This window comes from Arachis hypogaea, chromosome 13 (assembly GCF_003086295.3).
Source record: "Arachis hypogaea cultivar Tifrunner chromosome 13, arahy.Tifrunner.gnm2.J5K5, whole genome shotgun sequence".
Taxonomy (NCBI): Eukaryota; Viridiplantae; Streptophyta; class Magnoliopsida; order Fabales; family Fabaceae; genus Arachis; species Arachis hypogaea.
The window spans coordinates 31,303,407-31,315,879 of NC_092048.1; the positions used below are offsets into that span (position 1 = coordinate 31,303,407).

The following is a 12,473-nucleotide window of genomic DNA, read 5'->3' on the forward strand; positions in this document are numbered from 1 at the left end:
ATTAAACAGCAAGCCACTGAGCCAGCAACAGCAAGTAGCAACAAATCAACAATGCATTTGTCTGTAAGTATTAACGTGGAAAAAAGGCTATAAATCAACAAAACTTAGCAACAAATCAACAAATCAACAGCAAGTAGCAACAAATCAACACTAATGAACACAATTACCAGTAAACAGCAAATGGTAAACAACTAAACATTACCTGAATCGGTGGCTCGGGCTCCATATTGACTTGGGAGGAAGGCTGAGTGGGAGACTGGGAGGTGCTGTCGTGCTGGGTTGAACTGATGGGTTAGGGTGGTGGCGTCTCAACGGTGATGGCGTGGTGCTGTGCTACCGTGTCGAGTCGGTGGGTGGTGGCTTCGTGTTGGCCTGATGTGCAATGGCATGGCTTCATGTTGCCTTATGTGCGATGGGCGTCGCTTCGTGTTGGCCTGATGTGCGACGGCGTGGCTTCGGGTTGGCCTAATGTGCGACGGGCCGAAGGCTTTGTGGTGGTGGCCTGGTGGGTGGCTGGGTAGTGGGTGCCGCAGGCAGGTGTGGTTGGGTGTGTGAATATTTGGAGAAGAGAGAGCGATGAGTACTGACTACATCGCACAGTGGGGATTTGGGGGTTAGGGTAGACGCCACACTCGCACAGTTTCGTTTGGAGGTGGGGGTTGGGTTAGTAATGTTTAGGGTTTTTTCCCTAACCGGTTCGGTTCGGTTCGGTTAGAGTCTTCAGAGTCAAAACCAAAAATCGAACTAAACTGCACAAAAAACAGCAAAACAAATTTTTTTCAATTTTTTCGATTTTCGATTAATTCGGTTTTCGATTTTTTTGGTTTGGTTCCTCGGTTTAGTTCCATCCGAATCGATTTTGAACACCCCTAATAATGATCATACCCAAAAAATTAAATATGAGAAGAACAGTAAGATGATCTGTTAAAAATTAATAGATACAGAGAGAAAAAAACTAAATGATGATAAAAAATATAAAAAAATAAATTTAATAAAATAAAAATTTAACTTTATTTTGACTATTAAAAATAAAAATAAATTAAATTAAAATTAAAAAAACTTTTAAATTTTTTAAAATTTTAAAAACAAAAAATATACTTTCCCTTATATTTTTTTAATATATTATTTTATTTAATTCTTTCTTTAGTTTTGTGTATTGATACCCATCCATCGTCCCAGTATCCAACAACTCATCAATTATCATCCCTCTCTCCCAGCTACAGCGCCGTCATCAACACTCAACATGACCAGATTGGAGCTAGTCTTCATTTCTGCACCAGCCATGGGAAACCTCGTTCCAATCGTCGAATTCGCTAACCTCCTAACTAAACACCACCCTCGATTCTCTGCGACCCTCTTCATCATAACCATGTCACAGCGACCACTCCTCAACACCTATGCCCAATCCCTCGCTTCCACCTCGCCAACCAACATCCGATTCCTCCGCCTCCCCCCCGTAGACCCTCCCGCACCCGATGACTACCAATCTTCCGTCGGATTCCTCTCCCTCCTCATACAGAAACACACGAGCCACGTCAGAGACGCGCTCCTTCAACTCACCCCAACTGAGTCAACCGATTCAACACGCGACTCGGTGCGACTGGCCGGTTTGTTTGTCGACATGTTCTCCACCCCCATAATCGACGTCGCCGCCGAGCTCTCAATCCCGTGCTACCTCTTTTTCGCCTCGCCGGCGAGCTTCCTCGGCTTTATGCTTCACCTTTCCCAATTCGACTCGGAGGAAGAGTTGTCCATCCCGAGTTACAAGAACCCGGTGCCGAGATGCGTTTTGCCCAACCTCGTGATGAAGGGGAACGATGGGTTTTCTTGGATTTCACAACATGCCAGAAGGTACAGGGAAACGAAGGGCATTGTGGTAAATACGTTTCAGGAGCTTGAGCCTCATGCAGTTCAATCGCTCTCTCATGATTCAAAGTTGCCACCGGTTTATCCAATTGGGCCGATTCTGGATCTTAATGGGTCGGACCGATGGAATCCAAACCCAGCCCAATATAAGCTTATCATGGAGTGGCTGGACCAGCAGCCTCTGGCATCTGTGGTGCTTCTTTGTTTTGGTAGCTTGGGAAGTCTTAAGGCAACTCAAGTTGAACAAATTGCTATTGGGCTTGAGCGGGCCGGAGTTAGATTCTTATGGGCTTTAAGGGAGCCCCCGAAGGCCCAATTAGAGGACCCAATGGATTTTGAAAACCACGAGAATGTGTTGCCAGATGGATTCTTGGAACGAACGGCTGGGATTGGTTTAGTGTGTGGTTGGGTCCCACAAGCAAAGTTATTGGCTCATAAGGCGATTGGGGGTTTCGTGTCGCATTGTGGTTGGAACTCGATATTAGAGAGCTTGTGGTATGGTGTGCCGATTGCCACGTGGCCATTGTACGCTGAACAACAAATGAATGCGTTCGAGATGGTTAAGGAGTTAAGTTTAGCGGTTGAGATTAGATTGAATTATAGAATGGGTGGGGATCTGGTGTGGGCAGAAGAAGTGGAGCGAGGTGTTAGGTTCTTGATGAACGATGCTGATGAGATCAGGAGAAAGGTGAAGGAAATGAGTGAGAAATGTAAAATAGCATTGATGGAGAATGGATCGTCTTACTCCATGCTGATGTCCCTGATTGAAGAGTTGACAAGTTGATCAGCCCATTGTATTTATATTTGATTATCATTTATCAAGATGCACTGGGATCTAAATGTGTTCATTCGGTATATCAGAGAGCATGTAGCATTTTTTATTTTATAGAAAATAAGCTTGATTTAGGATATGCTAACATCACCTGTACAGCTGTACTTGCCTCCCTCTAATCTGATTCGGGCAGATGATTACCCAACTCAGCACGGGTCCATCTAGTGTACAGATGTATTTTGGTACAGATTTACAGATTTTTGTCTTTATTTGGTTGTTTATTGATTTAAAAGCGTATCACTAAAAGTGTTGCTTAAAGAAAAAGTGTTATCCTTAATTGTTAACTTGGCTCTGATACCAATTTTAACTCTTCATATTTTATTTCGAATAAGTTTATAATTTGTATAGATTTGAAGATGTTGACCATTTCTACTATACTAGTATTTATAATTCTGATTTCATTTTTACAGTTTTTCAATCTTGTTTTAATTTATAATATTCTTTTTTACATGGATTATTGTTTATAAAATCTTTTATCTGTTTGTCTTTTTCTTTAATATATTTTTTCAAATCTTCAAAAACTTCTTTTATTTCTACACTTTCTGTTGTTTCTAAATATCTTTTTAGTTTTTCAACCTCATTCTCCATTTTTTCTTTTAACAGCTTTAATTCTTTTAAGTCATAATATGGTTTTCCAGGCATTTATAAATTTTTTAAGTTTAACTCCAACTTGTTTATATTTATTCTTATTTCTATCCTTTTTATTATAAGGTCATCAATTTCGATCTGAAGATTATTTAATTCCCTTTTATACTCCTTTACTTTTTAATTTTTTCGCTCTTTTTCTTTTTATTTTATTTTCTGGTCTTTCAATCTTTGTATGCTTTATTATTTATTTTAGAATTTCTGCAAATTCTATCATTGCTTCATCACTATTTTCTAGAGATTCTATTAATTTTTCTAACTCTTCAACTTCTCTTTTTAACTTCTCATAGATTATTTTTAGAGCTTCAAATGCTCTTTGATTTATTTCAAAAAACTGTAAATAATTCAAACGATTTTCTCTTTCAAAGAGCTCTTGTTTCTTATCTTGATAAGTTACATATATTTCTTCTTTATTTATTGTCATAATTTAGTTTTTAGGGTTTCATTTAATTTTTCGACCTTTTTTGTTAATTCTTTTATTTCAGAATTTTCTTCTTTAATCTTTAACTTAGATAAACTTAAAGGACTATTAATTTTAGATTCTCTTATTTGAAAATTTGATGAAACCAATTTTTCTGATGGTTCTTTTAATAATAGAACTGAGTTTTCAATGGCTTTATACTTTGGTATTTCTGTTTTTACAATTATCTGAAATAATTCATCGACATAGATTCTTTCTCTATTTTTAAATATTATACTATGATGGCTATTTGTTAAAGCATAATTTATTGCATATGTAATTGAAAATGGTTCATCATCTTGTTCCATTAGATTCTTTCTATGAAATTTATAAGCCAAACTTATAGATCTTCCAAGATTTTCAATTGATAAAGGTATAGCATATCCAAGATGGGCATTAAATTTAACATTTACGTTTGCCAAATTTCCATGAACAATTCCAATTATTTGATCTATTGGGTCATCAGTAATTCTTTTGTCACAGATTGCTAAACTTATTGGTGAATTAATTCCTTTCATATATGTAGATTTGATTAAGACTTGTATAGTACTAATATGAATCCATCCAATTTTAGATCTTTTTTGTTGATCCTTAATTTTCTCAATCTGTTTACTCAATTCTTCATTATTTATCAAAGCTATTTCAAGTTCTCCATTGGCAGATTTTATTTTTATAGGAGCTTCAAGTTGAATTTTTCCATAGTATATTATATTTTTTCTATTAAAAACTTCTTTTAAAAGATTTTGTTTATTAAAATTTTCATTTGATTTGAGATTTAATTCTGTTTTTAGAACAACCTGCTTTTCATTATCTAATAAAGCAGTTAATCTATAATAATCAGATTCTTCTGTTAATTCTAAACTTTCTAAATAATTCATAATTGAAAGACTAGAATGAAGATGTACCTTTCTGGAGAAAAACTTCCTTTATTCAGTATATTTTACAAAAGGGGTTTTTATCTCCAAAGGGAAGATTGTAGATACTAACTCCAGAGGGGAGTTTAGAACTATTTTTCCCTAAGGGGATTCTTCCTCAGACTATAGAATCGCCTCGGCAGCTTCCTCCTTGCTCTCCTAGCATATGAGTACTCTTAGCCTCCTGCTTTCTATTGTCTGATGCCTTTACAATTGCCTAAGCAGCCTATTTATAATAGTTGGGTTTGATGGACAATTCCCATCCTTACCCTTCTTATGACGTCATTGCTTACGTCATTGTTTGTTCTCTTTCACCAGCTACATTGTTGGTGCTCTATGACCTAAGTGCTTACGTCACTATGCAATAATGTTGAGAGATGCTTCAGATGTGCTGTCCTCTTCTTTTATCATGTGACCGTCAGATGTATTGTCTTCTTCCTTCATCATGTGAGTTGATTCCGTTTCATTATTGCTTTCTTCAGATAACTCTGAGGCACATAGCTGGCACTTGTGGTCTTCTCTGTCTTTTATCAAATAGCAGAGATTCCTCTTTATCCCTTCAGGGAGCTTTTCTAAAAGTCCAGATAAGTTGTAGAATGCTGATTCAAATTCTACCAAGAGTCTCATCTCTCTTTCTTCAATTTCATTTCTTTTACTGGACACAAGCAGAGTATTTCTACTTTTATAATTAATCCTTGTGTGAGATTCCTTCGTTATTTTTTGAGTTCTTTCAAAGACCCTTGCTAATGTGCTGGCTAGCCTTCCTTCATGACTGTAAATTGTTAAATCTTGAATTTGATCAATTGGTTGAAAATTTCCTGGGAAGACGGACATGAATATTACTTGGTGTGCTGGAACCAAGCATTCTTCTTCTTCATTAAAAATAGGTTGACTGTTTGTAAATTTTAGGGATATATCCCTTGGATTTACATTGTCAATCATATTTTTAAATCTCTTTACTGCATCAACGAATCCTGCAGGAAACTCACTAATAATTTTTAGATCATTAAAAATTAAGATTGTATCAATTAATCCATACTGGAAAAACTGATAGGTGTCAGATGGGGAAGCATCTGGAAATATAACCAGCTTTGTTAGCTGTTCTTTGGCAACAGGATAATATCCCAAAATTGCCCTTTTTTCTTCAGTCCAATTCAGGACTATGTTAAGGGTTTCTCTGAGATTAGATCTACAGACCCTTTTCTTTTCCTTGATTTCAGCCCTTGTAGGAATGTTTCTTATTATCCCTGTTCTCTGGGTTTGAATTGGAGCTTTTTCTGCTCTTTTTAGGGTTTGCTATGGATGAAGAGTTTCATATTCCTTGAAGGATTTCTTTGCCTCTTCCAGTGTTAGGAACCCTCCTTTATGAATTATCTTTGACTGGTGTGTGAATGGTGCTGCTTTTTCCCAGGCATCATATACTCCTTTCATGGGGCCATTATAAATTACATAATATTTTTTATCTTGGGTGGATTTTTTAATGATTTCAGCAATTATTTTATTTTCTGAAATTTTTTCTTCACCTGATTTGTCCACCATGCTTAGCTGGCTGAACTCTGATGTTTCTGCTTATTGTGTTGATTTCATTGCTTCGATGGCCTTCTTGAGGGATTGGATCTGTGTCCTTATTTGCTGACAATGCTTGCATTTTTCGAGCTCTTGCTCATATTTTTGAATTTCTTGATCTAATGCGTTGTAGACGAACTCCATTCTCTTGTTAATGTATCTGCAATAACATTTTTGTCACCCTTAATATATTCAATTTTTATTGGATATTGTAACAAAAATAATTGTCATCTTACCAATTGTCCATGATTATAATCAACTTTTAAATTATATCGTATGAAACCTGTTAGGTAGCTTGAATCTGTCCTTAATGTAAATTCTCTTGGTAGTAAATCAATTTTCCATTTCTTAAGAGATTTAATTGCTGCTAGAGTTTCCTTTCATGAGTGGTATATCTCTGTTCTGTTGGAGTAAAAGTCCCTGAAATATACCTGCAAAGTAATTCCTTTAGGGAATCTTTAGAATCTAGTGATTCTTTTCCTTGTTCCAAACTTTTTATAGCTTTCTTAGCTTTTAGACATCCTGACCAGGTTATGTCTGAAGCATCTGTTTCTACTATTAAGTAGTCATTTTCTTCTGGAATATAAAGTTCTGGAAGTTTTTCACATAATTCTTTAATCCTTTGAATTTGCATACTATCTTTTTCATCCCATTTCCATTCTTTTTTAGTACTTATTTTTGGAAATAAGCTTTTAGTGTATTCTGTTATATTCTTTAAAAATCCTTGATCAGAAATATAATTTATACATCCTAAAAATCTTTGTAATTGTTTTCTATCTTCTATTTTATTAGGAAATAAATTTACCTTTTCTAGGACATTTGGTTGAAGTTTTAGCTTTCCTTGAGTAGATAGAATTAATCCAAGAAACTCTATTTCTTGTTTTGCTATTCTTGCTTTCTTTTTGCTAAGAACTAATCCTTTTTCTTTACATCTTTCTAGAACTATTAATAATTTTTGAAGATGATCTTCTCTATCCTGTTTTGTAAAAATTAGTATATCATCAATATACACTAAAACAAATTCATTTAACTCTTTTAGATTTTCTTCCATAAATCTTTGGTAAATACCTGGGGCTTGTTTTAATCCGAATGGTAATACATTCCATTCATAGAGTAACACACTTGTTGATTCTTTTGTTGGGCAAGTAAAAGCAGTTAATTTCTTTGTTTCTTCGTCTAAACGAAGCTGCCAATATCCTGATTTTGCATCAAGAGATGAAAACCAAGTTGCTCCTTTGATTTTTTCTAAAATAGAATCTTTTCTTGGAAGTTTATGAGCATCACCAATAGTTGCTTCATTCATCTTCTTATAGTTAATAACCATTCTTCGTTTTCCCCTTTTAATTTCATTATTATTTTCGACATAAAAGGCTAGAGTCGCATGAGGACTTTTACTTAATCTTATAATTCCTTTTTCCAAAAGATCTCTACATTCTAATGAAAACTCTTCTCTATCTCTTGCGGAATAAGGAATTTTATTTGGAACATTTATCTCTTTTGTAGGATCTTTTAATTTAATACTTACTAATTCGTTATTTGTATTTTTAACATCTAAAGAATTTTCAGCACAAATTTCATCCAAAAGTTCTTCTATCTTTATTTCAAGACTATTTTTTGGGATATTTATCTGAAAGTATAAATTTAAATAGCATGTCTTTAATATAGAAAATATTTTAAATTTTAAGATCTTATCTATAGTGGTAGTTGGTATTTTTATACGTTTTGATTTTTGATTTATTGAAGAATCGTGTGGTGCTTTTAAAACTATATATGTTAATTCTTGAATGAATGGATGATATAGCTTTAAAAAATTATTTCCTATGATAAAATCCATTCCAGAGTCTAACATATATATAGATGGAACAATGAACCTATAATTTTGAATAAAAATTTCAACCATCTCTGTTTTTTGGTTAATTTTATGTATTGATTTGTCAGCTATTCTAACTCTTAATGGTTTCTTTAATTTTTTCCAATCAAGTTTTATGTTTGAACTAGCAAAGCATTGCGTTGCTCCAGAATCTATGAAAGCATTTATAAACTTTTCTGTTATTTTTATAGTAATAAATGTAGCATTATTACTCAGTCTCTGAGTCTGTTTCCGAGACATATTCAAAAATATAGTCTAAGTTATCATCAGATTCTTCTAATGGTTCCATAAAACAGGACTTAGCAATTTCTATTTGTTTAGTAAGATCCTTTTTATCCTTCTTTTTCAGACATTCATTTGTATAATGTCCTTCTTCTTGGCAATACCAACACTTACAATTTTCTTTTTTATTCGGGCAATAATCACTTTTTTGTCTTTTGTTTTTATTGTTATTTCTTTTTCTAAAATACCTCTTTTTTCTCCAGTTTGGATAGTATTTTCTTTTTCTAAATTGATATTTTCTTTTTCTTTGAAAATTTTTATTAAGACCATATTTTTTAGGTATCTCTTCATTATCCTGACAGCAAATTTTAATTATATTTGCAAATCTTTTTTGAGTTGCTTCTTGCATACAACGTTCTTTTATTTCCTCTCTTATTGCAGAGGTTGCTCCACCAAAATTATTTTCAATTGTTCCTCTATTTATTTCTCTTATAAATCTTCCCATAATAAATTCATTAGCAGGATATGGAAGTTTTGTTATATACATACTAAGATAATGATTTTTATCTTCTTCTTTTAATTTGTAATAATGTATTCTATATTCACATATATAAGACTCCACATTACATAGATCATATATCTGAATGTTAGCTAAATGATTTTTTGCTTCTTGATATTCTTTATTATAGACTTCTTGTTTATGATCTATAATATTTTTTCCAAAAAATTCTTTATATAGAATCATCATTATATATAATATCTTATCATAAGCTGTTGTTTTTGTTGCTAATTCTTCTATTATTTGGTTTTCTATTGATGTCATATAATCTCTTATAGCTCCTTTAGTATGAAACCCTGTGTAATTCCAAATATCTCTTCCAGATAATTCATTAAGTTTTGGATTAGTAAAGGCTTCTAATAAGAAGGAATTCAACCAGTTTTCGAAAATTTCTTTTTCATTCTTTTTACAGTCTAAATCGAGCATTCTTTCTCCTTCCATTTCCTGGATTTTAGGAACGTATTTTGATGGTGTTTTTGTATATTTTGAATCTTTATTTATAAATCCTTTTTTAAAAGCATAATTATCAAAACCTGTTTCCATTTAAATTGAGATTGATTATCCCTAGATGTTCCAGCTTCATTTTTTACTTGTATTGGAATTGCTGGTTCTTCGTCACTTGAATAATCTAGGATGTGTTCTTCATTTTCTATATTTTTAGAATTTACTAATTCTTCTTCTATCTGAAATCCCTGTTCCATAATATTATTTTCTTGAGCCATTTTTAATTGTTTAAAAAGCATTGTAACTTCTTCTAATTTTTCTTCAATATTCATAATTTTAGTGGTGGTTTTACTTTTAAATCTGTTATGTTGATTATATTTTGAAATTTTTCTTCTTTGGGATTTTCTTTTTCCTTATTTCTTTGAAATTTTATAGATACTAATATTTCTTCAAGCATATCTACTATAGAATTTAATTGTGGATTAAAAGTATGATAAAGATGTGGGGAATCATTTCCATGGTAACATTTCTTAGAAATTCCGTGTGAAAAATAAGTTTTTTCAGGTTTTTGAAGTCCTTCAATAAAACTTATAGTAAAATAAAGATTTTGAGAAAAATCATTTTGTATTAATTTTAAGAATTCAGTGTCATTACAGTTAACATTAGTTAAAATCATTAATTTTTTATCTATTAATTTCGATAACTTAATTATTTCTTCTCTTAAATCTTCTAATTTATTTTTTTTCATTAGGTGACGTTTTTCTTTGTGAAGAGCTACGGTTTTAAGTGAAAAATGTGGCTTTAAAAAGTGTGGTTTAAGAAAATAAATCTTTAAATCTGTACAGATTTAGATCTGTACCATATAATTTTCTACTCAGCACAGGATGTTATTTTCCCGCCGAGTTTATTATGCAGTATGAGATGTATATTTTTTATTTACTTATATACATATTTTCATATTACATATTGAATTTTATTAATTTAAACTAAAATAAACTAAAACAGTGACAAGTATATTTGAAAGGAAAAGATAGGAATGAAATGAGTACAACAGGTTACCAGCCCTATTATCGCATTTAGCGTGGTAATTGGATCATGTTAATTTTAACAATAGTAAGGATTGGTTTGATAAAGTTTTTGTTTTTCAAAAGTAACTTATGAAAGCTGTTTTTTAAAAGACAGCTTTTTAAAAGTTGCAACACTTACGTTTGATAAAATTAAATTAAAAATGACTTTTAATAAGTACAAGCACCATAATTGTATTTGATAAAATAACTTTTAAAAAAATTGAAAAAATTATAATAAACAGTTTTATAACAAAAAAATAATTTCTTTTTTCAAATTCTTTAAAATTTTATATAATATTTTAAAATAAAATAATATTAAAATAAAAAATTCATAATAAACATAAATATAATAAATAAATTCTTTTATTTTTTAACTTTAAAATTTTATATAAGTATCATAAAAATTTATTTTATCCTAAACATCATTACTAAAAATATTAAATTACCTAAATCACTATAACCTAATTTTTTCCACCAATCAAACTTGATGTTATATTATTTCGAACCATCTCCATAATTCCAAGAAACTTATCTCCAACTTTTTCAACTCCATTTTCAACTTCAGCTTCACCTTCATCGCCATATCCATCTTTTTCTTCAAGCTCAACGTCCATCTGATCATATTTTTTAAACTTACGATCACTTGTAGAATAACGTCTAATGTAGTTATGCAGGGCCATTGTTGCAATAACAATTTGAATTTGTTTTTTATAGCTAAAACTAGGGATATCTCGTAAAATTTTTCATCTCTTTTTCCAAACTCCAAATGTACGTTCTATCACGCTTCTAAGTGAAGAATGAGCATAGTTATATATTTCGTAGTATCCAGAAGGTCCATTAACACGACGAAATTCTGGCAAATGATATGTTGTTCCTTTGTATGGTCCTAGATAACCTTTCTTTTCTGAATAACCTGCATCTACTAAATAGTATTTACCTGTATATTATTAAATGAAAGAAAACATGATAAGAAATTAAATCTATATATGGAGTATATAATTTAATCTTAAAGATAATCAAGTATTACCTGGTGGAGGTTTTGGAAAGTTCAACTCAGATGTACCAATTGCATATAAAAATACTCTTGTGTCATGAGTTGTCCCTTTTCAACCGGCCAAAGCAAAAGTAAATTCCATATCAAAATTACATGCAGCCATAACATTTTGGGTTGGAATTCCTTTTCTACCAATAAATCGAATTTGGTCTTCAGTAGACATAATCACTGGCACATGAGTTCCATCTATAGCACCAATTGTATCCTATGATTAACATGATTAGAGCATCAATTTTACAAATACTATAAAACAAATTTAATACCAACACATGCAATGAAAGATAATAATTTTTTTTGTAATTATTTATAATATTTTTTAAAATAAATAATATATAAATTATCTTAAAATGAGGCCAATATCTATCATCATTTCTTAATTTTGTAGGCACTTCTTTAAAATCACGATCCTTTGGTTGTATAATGTCTATGGCCATTTTGCACACAGCTTGTAGCACTTCTTCAAATTTTCGACTTATTGTTTCGCCGAAATGTTGAAACCGCTCCTTAGTTGACTTATTTGAGTTTCCACCTCCTAGTACAAATAGGAACATTGCTAGCATTTCTGCAGCACTTATTCTTCTTGAGGCACATAAACCATAGTTTGTTTTCAAATCATAGCATAGTCTTTTAAAAACATCTTTTTCCATCCTAAACACGCTGCAACAACGGCTATTATTCCCTTCTAATATCTCTTTAAGCCATTTGTGTCCTATTTGTGTAGAAGTCATGCATGGTCTTTTATAGATATACTTATTATAATATTGGAATACCAAACATGCTGTGGAAGTTAAAACTCGATCAAATTCTTCCTATTCTTCTTCATCATAATCAATTTTCATATTCCAATGCACTGTATAATAATTATATTAAAAGAAAGAACACAAGGATTAAAAAAATAAAATAATATATCAAGAGATGAAAGTATTGTAATTTTTATTTGCAATAAAAAAGATCAAATAAAATAAACAAATCCA

The 12,473-nt window shown here is 31.8% G+C and overlaps 2 protein-coding genes across 2 annotated transcripts; one reads left to right on the forward strand and one right to left on the reverse strand.

Moving 5' to 3' along the window:
• Positions 1 to 1,059: 1,059 nt before the first annotated feature.
• On the forward strand, positions 1,060 to 2,999 carry LOC112737938 (UDP-glycosyltransferase 43-like). The gene has a single exon (XM_025788099.3). It carries the CDS (start codon positions 1,244 to 1,246, stop codon positions 2,648 to 2,650), a length of 1,407 nt encoding a protein of 468 aa, XP_025643884.1. The 5' UTR covers positions 1,060 to 1,243; the 3' UTR covers positions 2,651 to 2,999.
• Positions 3,000 to 10,906: 7,907 nt separating this feature from the next.
• LOC140177532 (uncharacterized) lies at positions 10,907 to 12,227 on the reverse strand. The gene is made up of 4 exons (XM_072210653.1): positions 11,889 to 12,227; positions 11,593 to 11,704; positions 11,228 to 11,382; positions 10,907 to 11,059 (listed from the first exon to the last, which is right to left on the reverse strand). Exons 1-4 carry the CDS (start codon positions 12,225 to 12,227, stop codon positions 10,907 to 10,909), a joined length of 759 nt encoding a protein of 252 aa, XP_072066754.1.
• Between the last annotated feature and the right edge of the window lie 246 nt (positions 12,228 to 12,473).